The sequence below is a fragment of the Lagopus muta genome, chromosome 12, assembly GCF_023343835.1.
Source record: "Lagopus muta isolate bLagMut1 chromosome 12, bLagMut1 primary, whole genome shotgun sequence".
Classification (NCBI taxonomy): Eukaryota; Metazoa; Chordata; class Aves; order Galliformes; family Phasianidae; genus Lagopus; species Lagopus muta.
The window spans coordinates 17,937,949-17,956,590 of record NC_064444.1 but is presented as its reverse complement, the minus strand read 5'-3'; the positions used below and the strand labels follow the sequence as shown (position 1 = coordinate 17,956,590).

Here is an 18,642-nt window from a genome sequence, read left to right as displayed (position 1 = left end):
GCTAATCAGCTGTGTTTGTAGAGTAACATACTCAGCCTTAGTAACATAGTCCAGAAAAAGGCAAGAAAAACTTCCTTCCTGAAGGTAGAAATACCCTGCTGTGCTGATCATAAGGTGTCTGTCTCAAAGGCTGTTAGGAGAGATAAGAAATCATTAATCCCTGTGGTAGAGCTTGAGAGCATAATCTGAATAAGGAGAAATGTTCAGCTCTAGCACTGAGAATTCATCTGCCCAGAGCTGTGCAGTCTTAATTTCACTGGCAGGTTTCAGTCTCTGTCCCTTAAATGGCTGTGTATCATCTGGTGTTACAAATATGTAGGCTCAGTGTATTAAAATGAAAAGCTTGTTTTCTATTGTCACATTACCTTAGAGGTTTTAAGAAATGTAGAGCTGGACACTTCAAAACTGTGTTTTTTGCTTATTTGTTGTGAACTTTGGACTTTTTTTCGTTTAGCTGTAGGAGTCCTTGGGGGGGGAAGACTTTTCCCTGCTTTGTAAGCAAGCCTTTTAGTCCCCCTCTTTTGATCTACTAACCCCAACCTGCAGGGATGGGGATTTCTGGCTCTGCAAAATGTCTTACAGATGTTGAATCTGATGCTGAGTATCTGCTTGTGAGGTTAGAGAGAGAGCTGGTGGTTCTTCTCTGGAAAGAAGCGAGCTGTGTGATGATGAGGTGTATGCTTAATAAGCAGTTTGATTGTATTTTGCAGATTCCCTTGATGGCTTTAATGTTAAGAATTAAAGATTGGCAGCAAATGTTTATAGTGCTTGTGCTGAAAGTCATTCTCTACTTACATTGCTTTCTGTGAATGTGCTTGTTTACTCTCTTCTAGTACATAGAATATGGACAGCAGTCTAGAGATCCTCCTGTGAAAATGCAGGGCTCAATCACCACCCCTGGAAGCATTGCACTTGCCCAGGCTCAGGCCCAGGCCCAGGTTCCAGCAAAAGCTCCTCTTGCTGGCCAAGTCAGCACTATAGTAACCACCTCAACCACCACCACTGTTGCAAAAACCATCACCATCACTCGACCAACAGGAGTCAGCTTCAAGAAGGACGTGCCGGTAAGCATCTGTGACCCAGGGCCCCTGCTGGATAAGTAAAGGAGTTGAATAGTGGGTACAGATTGAGAACATGAGGGTAGAGGCCAGTTAAACTTCTGTACTGCTGATTTTTGAGCTGTAATCCCATTGCTTCATGTTTTTATCTAGTCATAGGATTGGTGCTTTCATAGAGATGCATTTTGTCATTATGGAGCTGTGGAATTACTATGGTGCTATAGGAAGGCTTTTTTTTTTTTTCTTAGATTTTAAGTGGTGTTTATACTGTCTAATTCTAAGCTTGAGTTACGATTACTGTAGCAAACTATCTCTTACAGCATACTAGATGCTAAAGCCCTTAAATTCAGACTTTCAGCTGTAGGTGCGCATTTCATTGGCCCGTTCTGTTGGCATGCTTTGTCTCAGATGAAGCTGAATTCTCTGAAGTGGAATTCTCTCCCAGTTTAGTGTCGAGGTGCTTTTGGAGACCTACTGTTGTACCAAGGGCTGCTGCACTGTTGTTTCTCCAGGCTAACGCTGTGCTTTGTGTCCATATGGACATATGAATGCAGGTGTGAGGGCTTGGTTTCTGTACAGTGGCATTCTTTTGCTCAGTACTGACCACTGTAGTGTAAAATTGCTTCCCTTGAGCACTGGTAGAAGTGCATTAGGGGCAGTAGTAGAGATCTCATAAAGCTCAGCTCTTTTTGGCTTGACAAAATGAAGCAAAACTTTATTTGGTTATTGCCCCTAGGTTTATTATCTGTTCTTAACTTGTTGGTCTCCCTCCAGCCTTCCATTAATACCACCAACATTGATACGCTGTTAGTTGCAACAGATCAAACTGAGAGAATTGTGGAACCTCCAGAAAATGTCCAGGAAAAAATTGCTTTCATCTTCAATAATCTGTCCCAGTCAAACATGACACAGAAGGCAAGTACAAAAGAACACCAGTAAAGTGATTTAACTATTTCTAAAATTGCATTCTGAACTGGTAAATGATGGTGTATCTACAAACAGTGCTAACTTGTAAAATAAAAAAGGAGAGGGAAGGGCATACCCTAAGGAAATAGCAGTTTCCATCACCTGTTGCTTTGGAACCTTCAGAGATGCATTTTTTCATGGAGTAGGGAGAAATGAAAGATAGCTATTCTTAATCTTGCTTTTTCCTACAAATTGCTTTGTTTCACTATGGCCAAATCCCTTGTGCTCGAGTGCTGCAGATCTTGAGGAAAGCACTTGTAGTAGATGCATGGAATAATTGTACCTTGTGATTTATTTTTTGTTACCTGTAAGGATTGGAAAACGCTATTTCAAATTGATGTTGATATTTTTCAGAGACTTCTGCAGACATTCAGATAAATGGGCTGGGTACCATTTGGTGCTGCATGGTTCTGCTGCTAGGCTCTTGCATTTCTGTCTGAAGTTCCTGTTAGTTTTCCTGAGTAGAAATCTGCAGCACTGCTGCCACCTGTGACTTCTGTGTTGTGGATAGGCTGCTTTACCACAAGGTGCCAACAGTCCTGGCTGTTCTGAAGTCGTGTTAGAAAGCAGAGAAGCAAAGGAGTGCTAAAATACTGTGCCTTGCTCATTTTCTGATTGAATCCTTACTGGCTGACCAGATCTTTAGATAGAGAAATCCACTGATATCGGAGCCATTTAGAAATAAAACCACCAACTATAGTGCTAAAAACAGTTGAGTTTGGGGTTGTCTCATTCTTTTTTTGTGGTGTGCTTTTTCTCTGCTATGGGGACAGGTTGAAGAACTGAAGGAAACAGTGAAAGAAGAGTTCATGCCTTGGGTATCGCAGTATCTCGTGATGAAGCGAGTCAGTATTGAGCCAAATTTTCACAGCTTATATTCAAACTTCCTTGACACTCTTAAGAATCCAGAATTTAATAAAATGGTTCTGAATGAAACTTACAGAAATATCAAGGTGAGTAGCACAAGTTCTAATGCTTGGGTAGGTCTCAACCTTTAGAGGTATGCTGTTCTCAGGCCGTTTGCTTTCTGTGCTGCTGATCTTCAGAAATGGAGTATCTTGGAAAAGCCTGCTTTAGCTTAAGCTAACAGCTTACTGTATGAATGCTGGGATTCTTCTGTTTTCAGTCAGAAATAATTAAAAAGGTATATCTGCATTTAAACTTATTTTTTAGATGGGTTCTAAATCTGTGTGAGGTCTGCAAAGCACAGCATGAAAAATTTTTTTGTGGTCTAGTTAGTTTGTGTGGGGGAGTATCAGGATGAGAACCACACTCTGCTGCTTTAATCAAAGGGTAGAGAGGATGGGGGATAGAGAAAACAGAGGTGTAACAACTAAAAATCACTAGAGGACTAAATTAACATGAATGCAAAGAGATCAAGAAGAAATAGCCCTGATGAGATGAGTGAGTGAATCAAGTTTGTCAAGAAAGCACTATTTTTAAACCTGTTGGTGGATTTTCCTGGCTACCATGGGTTACGCTGTAGTGCAAAAGAATCTCCTGGCTCTTTAGAGTATAGTTGGCCTTCTGTTTGGCTGATGCTGCTCTGAAGCTAAGGGACAAAGCTAGTAGCAGAATGCTGAAGCACGCTGTAGGTCTTGAAGTAAGAATTAAATCATTTCCCAGGAAATGCCTTCAGACCTGCAAGGAAGTGTTACGAAGCGTTACCTTCCCAGTTTACGTTTTGCTGGGCAGTCGTAGCAGCCTTATCAGTAACTGGAAAGCTCTGGAGAGGCATAATCCTTCCTGATCCTCTTCAAGTAAAGGAATGTTGAAGTCATTACAAGGCAGATTGGGGCAAAGGCTGCTCTTGACTATGTCTGTAATGGGACTGGAGCTCAGAACTTAGTGTTCTGAAGCTTTGCTTTGGGTCAGAGCAGCTGTTTGATTTGGTGTCGTCTGATTATCTTCCAGTTGTTGCTTGAGTTGCTTTTTTCGTTAGGTGCTGCTGACATCAGATAAGGCTGCAGCCAACTTCTCCGACCGTTCCTTGTTAAAGAACCTTGGTCACTGGCTGGGAATGATTACACTGGCTAAAAATAAGCCCATCCTGCACACGGTAAGATTCTGTCTTCACAGACTTGCTTGATACAAACTACTGTGTTGTGGTTTAGCAGCATAGGCTGTTTTGGAAAAGCTATAATCAAAATGAAGGAGGTAATCTTACATCAAAATGTCTGTTCAAATGAAAGGCCAATGCTTAGCAGTCTGTAAAACTCAAGGACTGTCTTGACTCAATTTTGCCATTATATCCTATAAGAAAATAACATGTAAATGGCATTTCTGCAGTGTTCTTGGCATTTATTTCTCTCTGCCCTGCTACCCTTCTTAATTGTTGATGGTGTTTTTCAGGATTTGGATGTGAAGTCTCTACTACTGGAAGCGTATGTTAAGGGACAGCAGGAATTGCTTTATGTAGTACCATTTGTTGCCAAAGTCTTAGAATCCAGTGTCAGGAGTGTGGTAAGTGACTTTGTGCTGGGGGTTATTGCTCAAGTGGCAACATAAGCATTGCAGAAATTAAGTAGTGCTTCTCAGTATATTTCATGTGCAGTGGGGTGTTAAGGGATATTGGGGCTGAAAGTGAGCTCCATTTTTGAGGGGAAGCTTGTGTTTTGTCTGTTTCTTTTGGTTGTTCTGTGTTGTTTTGGTTGTGGTGGTGGTTTTGGGTTTTTTTCAGCCTAAAGGGATGATGTTGGCTGAACTGTACTGTAGTATCCCCAGACACAGACCTCTGCTGAGAAACAAAAGGATGTCACTGTGAAGGGGTGCTAGGATCTGTTTTGTTGTTTGGGTGGATCTATTTCCTTCCACCCTCAACATGCCTCTTTTTGAGTCCTGAGGACTAACTCTGCATGTGCTGTGTGTAACTGCTCTTCAGAAGAGAGTGAAGCTGGGAGATGGATAAGTGAAATTGTAGCAGGGTTCAAACCCTGCTGTGACAAACAGCTGCCAAAATGCACTGAAGTTAACATGGTACTGGCTCTTCTTAATTCTGTTTGGCTGAACAACTGATATCTCAGAAGGACCCAGTCATGTTTGCAGCTCAGTGTTCAGCTTGATGGTTCATCTGGTTCCTCTCAGAGCTGAAAGCAGCTCTGCCTGCAGCTGTGAAAACTTCAGTTTTCCCTGTCTGTATGTGCACATAATGGTTCAGTGTCAAAACATGTCTAAGTTAACTAAACATTCCAGAACATTGTGTAATGCTGCTCTCATTTTCTCCTGTAGGTCTTCAGGCCTCCAAACCCATGGACAATGGCCATTATGAATGTTTTAGCTGAGCTGCATCAAGAACATGATCTAAAAGTAAATTTTCTGCTTTGCTGTACCTACTGAGTTTAAGGTTTTCTTGACATATCAGTCAGAAAGATGTTGGGAAGGACCAAATTTCAATTCCCACTTTGTGTGAGGGACTGGGCATTGCTAACTTAGTAAGAATGTGGATGAATCTTGTTTTCTGTGAGGTTTAATGTGCAAGTTGTTTGTCTAACCATCACTTGCTTATGCAGGCCTTAAAAAAAAAAAAAAAAAAGAAAGAAAGAAAACATGAGTTAGAACAGGAAGCTTGGGATTTGGGATTTGAGCAGCCAGTAAACGTTTGGGGTTTTTTCCTTGTGACAAAACCTAAACTAAAATTGTTGTGCAGTTGAATCTGAAGTTTGAGATCGAAGTGCTCTGCAAGAATCTTGCACTGGACATCAATGAGCTGAAACCTGGAAATCTCCTGAAAGATAAGGATCGTCTGAAAAATCTGGATGAGCAGCTGTCTGCTCCAAAGAAAGATGTGAAGCAGCCAGAAGAGCTACCACCCATCACCACCACCAGTAAGCACACCTCAGATCAAACTCAATACTGTATGGAGTTTTTTTAAGACAGGCTGTGCTATTGCAGAGAAGAGTGTGAAGCCTTCTGCACTACTGTAATGTTACTGAAAGCTTAGAATCACTAGAATGGTTTTGTAAGGAAAGGATGCTAACAATTAGGAGATGGGAGAGGGATGGAAGCTGAGTCCTGAGGACTAATTGTGCATGTGCTGTGTGTAACTGCTCTTCAGAAGAGAGTGAAGCTGGGAGATGGATAAGTGGGATTGTAGCAGGGTTCAAACCCTGCTGTGACAAACAACTGCCAAAATGCACTGAAGTTAACATGGTGCTAGATACTGAGGAGGTGGAAAAAATGTTAGGTACCTGTAGGAAGCTTCATGATCAGAACTTCATCACCTACTGGGTCTCAGTTAGGCATGTGCTTCCATTATAATCACTTGTTTTTCCCTCATGGTTTGAAATGAACATCTTTATATTCTTCCAGCTGCTTCTACAACTCCAGCTACCAGCACCACTTGTACAGCCACAGTTCCTCCGCAGCCCCAGTACAGTTATCATGACATCAATGTCTATTCGTTGGGAGGGTTGGCTCCACATATCACCTTGAATCCAACAGTAAGTGCTGATTTGGTTTGCTGAGTGTTCCTACCACTGACGTTGCCACAGATCCTAGCTAGTGGGTTTGGCATTTTAGAATTTGAAGCTATTTCTTCGGTTCTCAGAAGTAAAAGGGAGAGGGAGTGCTAACAAATAGCCTGAGGGAGAATTTGGGGAGTTAGTAGTGGTTGTATTAGCTAACAGGCTCTCAAATGGTCTTGCAATGTAGCGTGTGCAGTACATTAATTCAGGCAATAGGTGTCAGCTGGGACAGGTGCCAGGGCTTCCTTGCTCCTCCTGACCAGTCAGTGACTTAGCTCTTAATTCAGTCTTTGCTCTGTGATCAGCTGCAACTTTGAAAGAAAACCTGTCCTGTGTTTCAGAACGATCAAATAGATGCTGGAATAGTAAGGAATACTGTACACAAGCTGTGAGGGCATCCTTTAAAAATGTTTGGGAAATGTGAATGCCTAGGGTAGATTGAGCCAGTAGTAAGCCAGTATACTAACATAACTTCCCCAATGCTCCTCCAGATCCCGCTGTTCCAGGCCCACCCCCAGCTGAAGCAGTGCGTGCGGCAGGCTATAGAGCGAGCGGTGCAGGAGCTGGTGCATCCCGTGGTGGATCGGTCCATTAAGATTGCCATGACTACGTGTGAGCAGATTGTCAGGAAGGACTTTGCGCTGGATTCTGAGGAGTCACGAATGCGTGTGGCTGCACACCACATGATGAGGAACCTGACTGCTGGGATGGCCATGATCACCTGCAGGGAGCCTTTGCTCATGAGCATAGCTACCAACCTGAAGAACAGTTTTGCTACTGCACTGAGGGTAAGAGTTGCATCGTCAGAAACTTCCTTCTGTCTTCACAGATATCCAGCATTAGCAACTCTGTTTTCCACACAGAGAGAGTTCTCTATTAATGCTGCACAGGCTACACGGCTTATCCAGCGTGGAGATGAACTGTGCTGAAATAACAGTTCACATCGTATAGTCTTAAGCCTGTCAGCTGGATGTGGCTACATTGCACTCGAGCTTCCTGAGCTGTTTGTCCCTGCGTGCTGTCGAGTTTGATCTCATCATGGAAGCTTTGGAGTGCTTATCTTTCTGTGGCTTTTCAGGTAGATAAGCAAGGGTGGACAGAATTAAATTGGTTCTGGGATTTTCTTGTGATAGATTATCATGGTATGTATGTAAGCTTTGGGCGGATTTCGTTCAGTCCTGCTGCTAGCAGATAAGTAGTTAAGACTTCTGAACAGCTTTTCCACTCCCTGGCTTCTTTAGAGGATATTTCGAACTCTTTTTTTCTAACAAGCAAAGTTTGAGCTGAAGTCCTAGTTTTTCCCTCTTGGCTAAATGTAATACAGTTCATGAACTGCTAGCCAGAACAGCAGCTGTAACCCAGTCTTGCTATGCATGCCATTGGTGTTGCAACAGGCACAGACCTTGGAAAGATTGAGACATTTTATTACCTGGAAGGATAGCAAAGTTGAAGGGCTGCCTGCCTCTTAAGGGCGTGTTGCTATTGCCCATCTGGTAGGAGTGGCACTGTGAAGGCCCTTTTGCAGTGCAGTTGCTCTCTGCTCAAAGGGGCAGATTGTGAAGGTCTGAAGAGCCTTACAAAGCTTAAGTAAGGCTCCCAAGCCCAGGTATGGGCTGTGTGATGTAACTTACATGCCTCAAGCCATGCTGACCCTCCATTCAGAGCTTCAGGTAACCTGATTGCCAAGATCAGAAGCTGGTTGCTTTCTCTGCAGTAGCAAGTCTGGGCTTACAGAGGGTGTAGCACAAACGTATGAGTCCTGTGCTGTCAGTCTTAAGTACAAGCTGAGGATGGGAGTAAAAACTTCTGCTTTGTTAACATGGGAACTTGGCCTCAGATTGCTGTTAGCACCTTTTGCTTATTATTCCTCAGAGCTTGGGTGTCAAGGTAGTAACCTCAAAAGGCAAAGAAACAAAAATCCTACATCTCTGAGAGAGAGAGAGAAATACTTTTGCTGTGACTCATTGGAGGTGACTGGAGTTCAGACAGGGAAGCAACTGAAGGAATGCTTGTTATCTTTTGGGTGGCATGAGATGGCAGAGGTGAGGCAGGTGAACGCAAGCTGTGAGTATCTCTGCCAGGTTCCTACATGTGTAGAAAAAAGTAATTCATGCTTTATGGAAGACTTAGTGTTAATGTATTCTGTATTTGCAAAATGTCATGAATTTATTGATGTAGGTTCAGTTGTAATCCAGGAAAACTTTTTGAATGGCATAATTGCACAGAATGTTGTGCTGCAGGAGAAGATGCTGCACAAGATGTTTCAAAAATTTGGCTTACTAATGAAGGGGGTTAACAAGGCAAAAGTTTTTGTCTGAAAGAGGATATTGAAGTAGGAGTAGATCTTAGCAGGCAAAAAAGCCCAAGGAGGTTGGACTGTTTGCATTTATATGTGTATTCCAGTGGAATAGGCTGCTTTACACCCTGGCACATAGATCCCTCTGTTCCATTTTCTCTTAAAGCAGACTCTCAAGGGAAGGGAAAAAAAAAAAAACTGTGTGAGAAGGGAAGCCCACTGCAGAAATACTTAGCACCTCAGCTTTGCATTGAGTGAGGCACTCATTTCTGATTGCAGCCTAGGTGGTGGAAAAACCCTCCAGCTGTAACAGATGGGTTTCTTTTCCTTCATTAGCATCTGTTGTGAGTTCACTTGTGCTCTAGAGATAAGCTGGGGGGGAAGGAGGAAACCTGCTGCTGTTCTGTTCTTTGTTGAAAGTCTTTACTGTCATCTTGCTTACGTTTTATTCAAAGCTGTGCAAAAAGTAAATTTATTATTGTGTATTCCATGCAAAGGCAACACCTTCCTAAGAAGGTTCCTTTATTAGTTCTGGTGTTGAGTACAGCAGTGCACATGTTAAGAGCTGCTATATGCAAGGAAAATGCCTTCACTGATTGTCCTGGTTTTCAATAGGCAGCCTCCCCACAACAGAGGGACATGATGGAGCAAGCAGCTGCCCAGCTGGCACAGGATAACTGTGAGCTGGCATGCTGCTTTATCCAGAAGACAGCTGTGGAAAAAGCAGGCCCTGAAATGGACAAGAGGCTGGCGACTGTAAGTGTGGGACTGCTGCCTTTCCAAAGGTTTGTGTTCTCATGTACATCCAGACTCAGCATCTAAAATGCAATGCATTTGGCTCTCTTCACCAGGAATTTGAGCTCAGAAAACACGCTAGGCAGGAGGGTCGTCGGTACTGTGATCCTGTTGTGCTAACTTACCAAGCTGAACGGATGCCAGAACAGATCAGGTTAAAGGTGAGCATATGAAGTGAGCTATTTTCTGATGCTGTGTTTCTCCTTCTGATAATGAAGAGAGAACCACACTGCTTCAAATAAGCAGCTCTGCATGTTGTCAGTCGTGTCTAATGTTGAAGCTGCTATTAGCTTGATTGGCAGTGGAAGCACATTAATACGTTGTTTCAGAATGTATTCATGCCATTTTCTTCAGTTGCTTGAGGAAGTTCTTTCTCTTGTTCTCCTCTGCTCTTTGTTTTGTTAAAAGAAAAGGGCCGTTGTGTTGTTTCCCATTCATCCCTTCAGAAGGCATTCTCTTGTGCCTCTGAGAAGCATAGGGCCAATATTCAATTCTTCCGTGTTTCTGGGAGTAAGTTGCTGTGATCCAGCAAAATTCTCGTGCTGGGAGGTCTGGCAGGAGGGATATTGCCTCAGCACAGAGCAGCAGTCTTACTTCCCAATGTTAGGTCACTATTTATGCAAGTGAGTGAGCAGCTACCTGTTGTACCCTCGTTCCTTACTGCCGTGGTGCTTAGCAAAGATGTTAATGCATTGTCTTCTATATTGCAAAGGTTGGAGGTGTGGACCCAAAACAGCTGGCTGTTTATGAAGAGTTTGCACGTAACGTCCCCGGCTTCTTGCCTACCAATGACTTAACTCAGCCTACAGGATTCTTGGCTCAACCTATGAAGGTAGAGATTTCTGATTGCCTTAAGTAGCCCTTTTGATGAGTGTTGCAGTGCTTGTCTTTTGATGGAAGGCTAGTAAGAATCAAACGTTTATATTGCTTGGGAAAACCTTGAAAGGTTTGTTCATCTTAAATTGCCTTAAAGTCCAACTGATGGCAACATAAAGCTGTTCTTAAAAGCAGTCTGAGGCTTTTGCAGAGCAGATTGGAGCCAAATGTACAAGTTAGGATTACTGCATGCAGTTTTAATAGCAGTGAAAAGGTTACTTTTGGGGAAGGTTGTGTAGAGCAAGCGCTCATTTTGAGATAATGAACAGGTTCCTGAGTGCATTCTTGACCTTAAGGACTGCTAAAATTGTTTGCTAGTTATTTCTCCAGCTTAATGTGATGATGTTTGTGTGTTTGAAATGCAGTTAAATTAATGAGAGTACTGTAGAGGACTACGTTCTGGGTGCTGTGAGTTCTGAAGCAGAAGAACCAATCGATATGAGTTTCACAGATGTGGTCCTTGTGAGAAATGACTAACTCCCACTTTCTCTTAAGCAGCAAGCTTGGGCCACCGATGATGTAGCACAAATCTATGACAAATGCATGACAGAACTGGAGCAGCACCTGCAGTCCATTCCCCATACTCTGGCCATGAATCCTCAAGCTCAAGCGTTGCGCAGCCTCCTGGAGGCTGTGGTGGTTGCTCGGAACTCCCGTGATGCCATCGCTGCGCTCGGACTGCTGCAGAAGGTGTTAACAATTCTGCCCCAGCTGGCCTCAAGTTTGTTGCTTGTTAGGCTTGTCAGTTGTGGTGACTTCATGTCTTCATGCATCCTGTGGAGCTTGTCGGTGGATGATACTGAACAAGTGCTGTCTTTGGAGATTTAGTAAATAACGTGGGGAAAAGGGCTCTGTTCGCTTGGCGTGGTGCATGCTATGGCTGGGTTGCTGCAGGAAGAAGTGGGTAGAGAAGTAGAAAGCTCTTGCAACTGGGAGTAGTTGCTGATTTGAAGATGGTTTGGAGGCTAGTAAGACGTTTGAACTGCCCTTATAAGGGAGTAGCACTGGGCTTTTTGCTGGATTTACAGAGCAGATTTGCTTCATTTCATGGTAACTGATAAATAGGTCCTCATCTGCCCGTGCATTGCCCTCTCCTGCTGGATGGGGGAGACAGGAGGCAGAATGACTCGTGCACTGAGATGATGGTGACTTAACAGGGGAAGGAAAAGCTGTGTGCACAAACGAAGTAAAAACGAGAAAACTAAAACTAAATAGAACTGCATCCCATCAGCGGGCAGATGGTGAGCTGCTTCCTGGAAATCAGCCTCAGCAAACATAACAGCTGCTTGGGAAGACAAACATCACAGTGACTGCCTTCCCCTAATCATCCTTTCCCTCGGCTTTTTGCGCAGAGCATGATGTCACACAGCATGGAATATTCCTGTGATCACTTTGTGCCAGCTGTGCTGGCCCTGCGCCTTCCCGCTCTGTTGTGCACTACCAGCCTTCTCACTGGGGGGGAGGCAGAACAGGACAGAGAATACCTTAACACATTGTGCAGGCTGTGCAGCAGCTGCCCAGATATTGTTGTCAACACTGTTTCAGCAGCAAATCTTAAACTTAACACCATGTGGGCTGCTCTGAAGAGAACTAACCCCATTGCAGCCAGACCTAGTGAGCTATACCAGGTGGGGAGTGTTGTGGTAAGCTCTGTGACATGAACTGGCGTCTGTGCCTGTGTAGTAACTTCCATGTCATACAGACCACTGCAGACTCATCAGAGTGCAGCAGCTCCTTGTCTAAAGAATCTGGAAGGTGTCCCCTGTCAGGCTATGCACATCTTCCTTCACATGGTTTCCCATGAGGCATACACAGAATTGCTTCTCAGGAGGCTTTGACTTGTGCAGAGGCTGCAGCAGAAACTGACTCGTTATTTGCATGACTGCTGAGTGGTAGCTGCAGCTGATGTGGTTTATGTAAGATTTGGAAGAGGCTTTGGGTTTTTTTCCCTCTGCTAACAGGTTGCATCTGTTCTAGGCTGTAGAGGGCTTACTGGATGCCACCAGTGGGGCAGATGCTGACCTCCTGCTTCGCTACCGTGAGTGTCACCTGCTGGTGCTGAAGGCTCTGCAGGACGGCCGTGCGTATGGATCTCCGTGGTGTAACAAGCAGATTACTAGGTCAGTTGTGACACAGCAGGGGAATGATGTCACCTTTCCCCAATTTTGGGAGTTACTGAGTTATTCCGAATCGTTTGCTTGTTAATGCTTTCATTTGCCTCAACATGGGCACAAAAAAATAGTCTTTCTAATGTTAAAAGGAACTAAAGTTTCTGTTGATGCAGATCCGTCCTAGAATGTGATGGAAGTCTGTCATGGATTGAAGCCCTGCTTTTTCCCGTTTTGTAGGGACTCTGTGTGCTGTCACAAATGATGTGATATAGTATATGCCTGCAGCAGGAGCACTTGTGCTTCAGCCTGGCAGCTGTGCCACTTTGTGCTCAGAAGAGGGGCTTCTCGTGCTGAATAAAGTGAAGCTCTTTCTGGGTTGTTGTGGCCAGTAGAGCAGGGGAACAAATGCTTGACCCAAAGCACTACCTCCCAGAATGCTGCAGAAGAGAGACTTCTGAAGCAAGCAGTGAGTTGCAGTGGCTTGCAGAGACTTGCACATGTTTGCTAGACTTGATCTGCTTCACTTCAACTGTGTGGTTTAAGTACAGTTGTGAAAAGAAATGTCGTTCTTTTAGGTGCCTGATTGAATGTAGAGATGAGTACAAGTACAACGTGGAAGCTGTGGAGCTGCTGATCCGCAATCACCTGGTTAACATGCAGCAGTATGATCTTCACCTGGCTCAGGTAAAGAGAACCTGCTTTTTTGGAGGGGAAAAGTGTCAGTCAGTCTTAGGAGCAGTGGTCAGCCATGAGGTGCATGGTTGAACTTTGTGATCCTAATGCCTTCTTAATTTTGGCAGTCGATGGAGAACGGCTTGAACTACATGGCTGTGGCATTTGCCATGCAGTTGGTGAAGATCCTCCTTGTGGATGAGAGAAGTGTTGCCCATGTAACGGAGGCAGATCTGTTCCACACCATCGAGACGCTCATGAGGATCAATGCTCATTCCAGAGGGAATGCCCCAGAAGGGTGAGCCTGAAATACCATGCAGTGTATTATTTGTTGTGCTCATTTATGGTTTGAAACGCATAGTTGGTGTCTCTGTATCAGTAAATCACAGAGCTTTAAACTTCCTCTATGGCTGCAGTCCCACGTTGGTTTAAAATGTTTTGTTATTTTTCTGTAATTGCTCTGATTTTGTCAAAATGCAGTTGCAGCATTACTTCAGATTAAAGACTTGCAGTGAAATTGCTGTGTGCTGTGCTGCTAAGTACCACAGTGCTGTGATACCCCCTTGAATTCCTACTTTCTCAAATCTAGGCAGTGTTGTTGCCCTTGAATCTTTAACTCTCATGTATTAATGTGTCAATCACAAGGTATTAATCAGATTATACTAACTCCAGTGCTTCAGCCAGGCTCTTTAGCATGGCCATACCAGAATCTCAGGCCTTCAGGGCTCTCCAAGTCCCCAGGAGTGAAGCTGTTTGTAGTGCATGTGGTGTTTCCCTGCACTACGTTGTTTCACAGACTGGTGTAACCTCAGAGCTCACCTGATGTCAGCGTTCTTTGCTTTTTGCCTTTCCTCCTACTCCTCGTGCTTTCAGGACTGACTTCTGCTAGTGAAGAAGATAAAAAGGTTATGTGTGTGTGGAATTTGTTTTCTTTTAACTATATTTTGTGGTGCTTCCATTTTGCATGCCTTCTTGGGCTTGGGAGAAAGAATTCTCACGCAGCTCTTGCTCTGATGTGTCGCGTTAGGTTACCCCAGTTGATGGAAGTGGTCCGATCAAACTACGAAGCGATGATCGACCGTGCTCATGGAGGTCCCAATTTCATGATGCATTCTGGAATTTCCCAAGCCTCAGAATATGATGATCCACCAGGTCTGAGGGAGAAGGCAGAATACCTGCTGAGGGAGTGGGTGAACCTCTACCATTCGGCTGCAGCGGGCCGCGACAGCACCAAAGCGTTCTCTGCGTTTGTTGGACAGGTAGAGCTTTTGGAAAGAAAGGTGCTTTTTATTCAACATAAGTAGGGTGTGATGCCCTCCATTTTAAAGCAGTTATTACCAATGTTAGACAGCTTCTTTGAAACTTGCAGGGATGTGATAGTTGACTGTCAAAATTCTGCTTTCCTTTTGAAGTTTGTAGAAACCTCTGCCCTTTGGCTGGTGGTGTTCTACAGATATTCTAGTGCTCAGCTGTCCATTCAGGCCCAGGGTTTTGATACAAGTCCAGTGGGATAAGAAATTCAAGTGAGGTAGCTGTTAGCAGTAGTTCTTGCAGACTCTAATGAAGCTGATGTTGCTCCTTGTAAGTAGCAGTAAAAGCTCTTGACAGCTTGCAGAGTAAATTACCTGCAGAGATGCAGCTGAATTGTTTCAGATCATGTGAACAAGGACATCTTTTCTAACTGGAATCATTAGGGAGGAGAAACTAGAAACTTCATTAGCTAAAGTGGAATCTAAATCTAAACAGCCAACCCCTCCAGCAGTTCACTCCGGGGCATCCTGACAGATGGGATGAGCTGTGCATCTGCCATTCAGGTGTGACCACGAGGAGATGCACTCAGCCAAAATGGAGGGCTACAACCCCCTGTGCACCTGCAGTCATCATCCTAGTTTTAGGATATTCATAAGTGTTCCTAGTCACTGCATGAGTGCAGCTGCAAGAAAGCCCCTGATTTGTTGGGCATTATTTGTTGGGTATTTATCATTCCTATAGTATTAGCACTAAATTTTAGTTTTTGCTGCCACTTTTAGCAGTTCAAGCTTGGAAATATGCATAAAGACCTTGACTGCTGCAGTGTTTTGGTTTTTATTTGCCTGTTGTGGCTTGTAGCCACCTTTGCTACTCTGGTTTCGTACTGCAGAACACCACCTCTAAATGCTTTGTATTAAGCTGGCTGCTTTAAAGAGATTTTACCTCTTAGTCCCATCTCATGTGACCCCATTTTATACCATAACAGTGTACTTACACACTGTACTGTACTACAGTGCACTTCTAATACTCAGTGCACTTCTGGCATTCTTCACTGTTTGACCACACTTATTTGCTTACCTCTTAAGTATTTGATCAGATGTGAAATAGCAATCTGAATACATGGGACTGGAGTATTTGTACATAAATTTTTTCCTTTCAGGTGTCAGATGTGGTTTTTAAAAGAAGTATTTTGTAATAAATGCATTAAACAAAGTTTTGATGTAAATTACCTTAATAAGTTCGTGATTATGCTACTTCTGTAGCTTCATTTTTGTGCAGTAGGAGTTCAGAAGTAAGATGCTTTGCTGAAAGCACAGAGGTTCCCTTAAACTTTTAAGTTTGGCTTTAATGTAGCTAACAAAGAGCTCTTCTTGATGATGATTATTAAATAATTTACACAATAATTCCTTCAGATGGAGGGAAAAACCAAAACCTCACCTCTTTCTGCATGCTGTGTTCCTGTAAGGAAGGCTTGTTGTGCACATGCAGTCTGTACAGGGTGCTGCCACAAAGTACTGATGGTTCCTGAGCTGCTGGCTGAATGCTGCCCTACGTGGGCTCCTGAAGGCCCAGCAGACCAAACTGCTGCTGCCTTTACTGCCCTTCATGCAAGGTTGAGTGCTGGTAGCACAACTGATACCAAACAGGCTTCTCAGCTCTGCTGGTGGTTGAAAGGTTTCTAAGATCAAAGACTATTTGGGAGCAAAAGACCTGGCTAAATTTCAGTGCCACCATCAAGTTGCATTGAAAACATTCACCTTGGGGAGGAATAATGCTTGTTAAAAGTCTTTCAAATAAGTTGTAGGACGGATTTCTTGCGTTTACAATTCTGAGGTTCTTCCTTTCCCTGGCAGATGCACCAGCAAGGCATCCTGAAAACAGACGACCTGATCACCCGCTTTTTCCGGCTTTGCACTGAAATGTGTGTTGAAATCAGCTATCGTGCTCAGGCTGAGCAGCAGCACAACCCTGCTGCCAACCCCACCATGATCCGAGCCAAGTGCTACCACAATCTGGATGCCTTTGTGCGGCTCATTGCACTGCTGGTGAAGCACTCCGGGGAAGCCACCAACACCGTGACGAAGATCAACCTCCTGAACAAGGTTGTGAACTGTCTCTGTAGTCCTTGCACTTAAAGTGATAACGGTGTGTGCTTTGGCTGGCAAAGATACCTGCAGCTTAACGTGGGTTACTGCTAAATTATCAGATGGGGGCTTGAGAGCCTTGGTCACTGAACCAAGAAACTGAGGGGAATATCGGGGTGCCGAGTGGCTTTCTGTCAGAGATTTCTGTCTGACCTGCAGAGATGTTGTTGCTGTCGTCACTGAATGATGCTGCTCTCTTTAGGTTCTTGGTATTGTGGTGGGAGTTCTTCTGCAAGACCATGAGGTTCGGCAGGGTGAGTTTCAGCAGCTCCCTTACCATCGCATTTTCATCATGTTGCTGTTGGAATTAAATGCTCCTGAGCACGTGTTGGAGACCATCAACTTCCAGACGCTCACAGCCTTCTGGTAGGTGTTTGATCCCAGAACTTGTCCTTTCCTGGTAGGATCAAGATTCTTATTGTATTTTTTTTTTTTCATCTTAAAGGCTTATCTGACTGTTCTGTGTGGTGGCTTAATCGCATTCAGAATAACTGGTTCTCCTTAGACTGTCCACTTGCTTGTTTTAAGGAAGGTCACTGGTGAAATGAAGCAGAAATACCTTGCTTTTTAGGGCTGTGTATGTTTTTGCTCAATGTTATGAAGAGCTGTGCACTTCTAACCTGCTCTAACTTTTCTTTCAGTAACACATTTCACATCCTGAGGCCTACAAAAGCTCCAGGTTTTGTTTATGCCTGGCTGGAACTGATCTCCCATCGGATATTTATTGCAAGAATGCTGGCACATACACCACAGCAGAAGGTGTGGCTGCAGTTCATCTTTTCTGAAATAAACAGCTCACCCAGAAGGATGCCTGGTGTGATGCTTTCACGTCTCCTGAAGTGCACTAGTAGCATGGCTGTCCTGTTTTTGTCTTCTGTATTCACAGTAACCTAACTGCATGGAGGAGAGGCTTGATGTCAATAAGCTATTGAGTATCGGGTGGTTGGAATTTAACAAGCTCATCTTTACCAAAGTCTAGAAGAGCTGTAGCCTAGGCTGAGCACTGTCATCTCAGCACAGTGTGTTGAGTGTTCAGGAGAAACCCATAACTTCCAGTGCACAGCCCAGCTCCTTGAAACGAGCTGTGCTGCTGTCACTGTGGAGCGAGCAGTAGGACTAAAGTTGGGATCCAGGTTTATATGAACAGCTGCCTAATTATGGCTTTGACCTGAAGGTTGCTGCTCTTTGTTGTGCACTCACCACTTGCTGTTTCTTTTCTTGGCAGGGTTGGCCTATGTATGCCCAGCTACTGATCGATCTTTTCAAGTACCTGGCTCCTTTTCTCAGAAATGTGGAACTCACCAAACCTATGCAAATTCTGTACAAGGTAAATGCCTATAGATAGGTAATAGGTGCTTCCAAACAAAATCTTCTGGAAGTAGAACTGGAGTGGAAAAATATATTCTGGTGGGGAGATGGTGTTTACTGTTCTGTCAGGGTTTGTTTTTTAGTTAGATGCATAATGGGTGTGGGACACAAACAGGCTACCTTCCTAGATTGCTTTCTTTCTGTTGATGAATAATAGCCACGCAGCACAGGGTGGTTTTGCAAGCCCTCGGGCAGCTTCAGCAATTTGGAAACATGTTCTTATATTGATATTATTTTGTTTTGCAGGGCACTCTGCGTGTGCTGCTGGTCTTGTTGCATGATTTCCCAGAATTTCTTTGTGACTACCATTATGGGTTCTGCGATGTCATCCCACCTAACTGTATTCAGCTAAGGAATTTGATCCTGAGTGCCTTCCCACGGAACATGAGGCTTCCAGACCCTTTCACCCCCAATCTAAAGGTGGGGCTTATTGCAGTTGGAAGCATAAAACTCGCCTCTGTTCTGATTTGGCTTTGCTAACAGCACATCTTTATCTTGCCTGCAAAGCAGATGTGGGTTCAACCTGTAAGGACATTGTTGAGACTGTGAACTTTTACCTGTGAACTGCATCAGTGAGAGCCTGCATGAAAAGCCAGAGGGCTTTTCCAAAGGGAATCTGATGTCGTGGTGTCCCTAGAACTG

At 44.0% G+C, this 18,642-nt stretch overlaps 1 protein-coding gene and 1 non-coding gene across 7 annotated transcripts in view; both read left to right on the top strand.

Moving 5' to 3' along the window:
* CNOT1 (CCR4-NOT transcription complex subunit 1) overlaps positions 1–18,642 on the top strand; it is a 53,862-nt gene that overhangs the window by 30,000 nt on the left and 5,220 nt on the right. For 3 of the 6 annotated variants that reach the window (XM_048958315.1, XM_048958317.1, XM_048958313.1), the window contains exons 23-44: positions 834–1,064; positions 1,833–1,973; positions 2,798–2,977; positions 3,967–4,083; positions 4,377–4,487; positions 5,253–5,330; positions 5,671–5,848; positions 6,333–6,463; positions 6,979–7,275; positions 9,399–9,539; positions 9,635–9,739; positions 10,291–10,410; positions 10,953–11,144; positions 12,432–12,574; positions 13,141–13,249; positions 13,366–13,535; positions 14,265–14,496; positions 16,342–16,590; positions 16,835–16,998; positions 17,274–17,391; positions 17,858–17,959; positions 18,247–18,420. In XM_048958315.1, coding sequence (XP_048814272.1) covers positions 834–1,064; positions 1,833–1,973; positions 2,798–2,977; positions 3,967–4,083; positions 4,377–4,487; positions 5,253–5,330; positions 5,671–5,848; positions 6,333–6,463; positions 6,979–7,275; positions 9,399–9,539; positions 9,635–9,739; positions 10,291–10,410; positions 10,953–11,144; positions 12,432–12,574; positions 13,141–13,249; positions 13,366–13,535; positions 14,265–14,496; positions 16,342–16,590; positions 16,835–16,998; positions 17,274–17,391; positions 17,858–17,959; positions 18,247–18,420 — 3,483 coding nt within the window. Of the gene's footprint in view, positions 1–833; positions 1,065–1,832; positions 1,974–2,797; positions 2,978–3,966; positions 4,084–4,376; positions 4,488–5,252; positions 5,331–5,670; positions 5,849–6,332; positions 6,464–6,978; positions 7,276–9,398; positions 9,540–9,634; positions 9,740–10,290; positions 10,411–10,949; positions 11,145–12,431; positions 12,575–13,140; positions 13,250–13,365; positions 13,536–14,264; positions 14,497–16,341; positions 16,591–16,834; positions 16,999–17,273; positions 17,392–17,857; positions 17,960–18,246; positions 18,421–18,642 lie in introns of all 6 variants that reach the window. The other 3 variants (XM_048958314.1, XM_048958316.1, XM_048958312.1) reach the window with 1 other exon arrangement.
* On the top strand, positions 3,454–3,589 carry LOC125699515 (small nucleolar RNA SNORA46). The gene has a single exon (XR_007379595.1). It is a non-coding gene; the product is annotated as a small nucleolar RNA SNORA46 (small nucleolar RNA).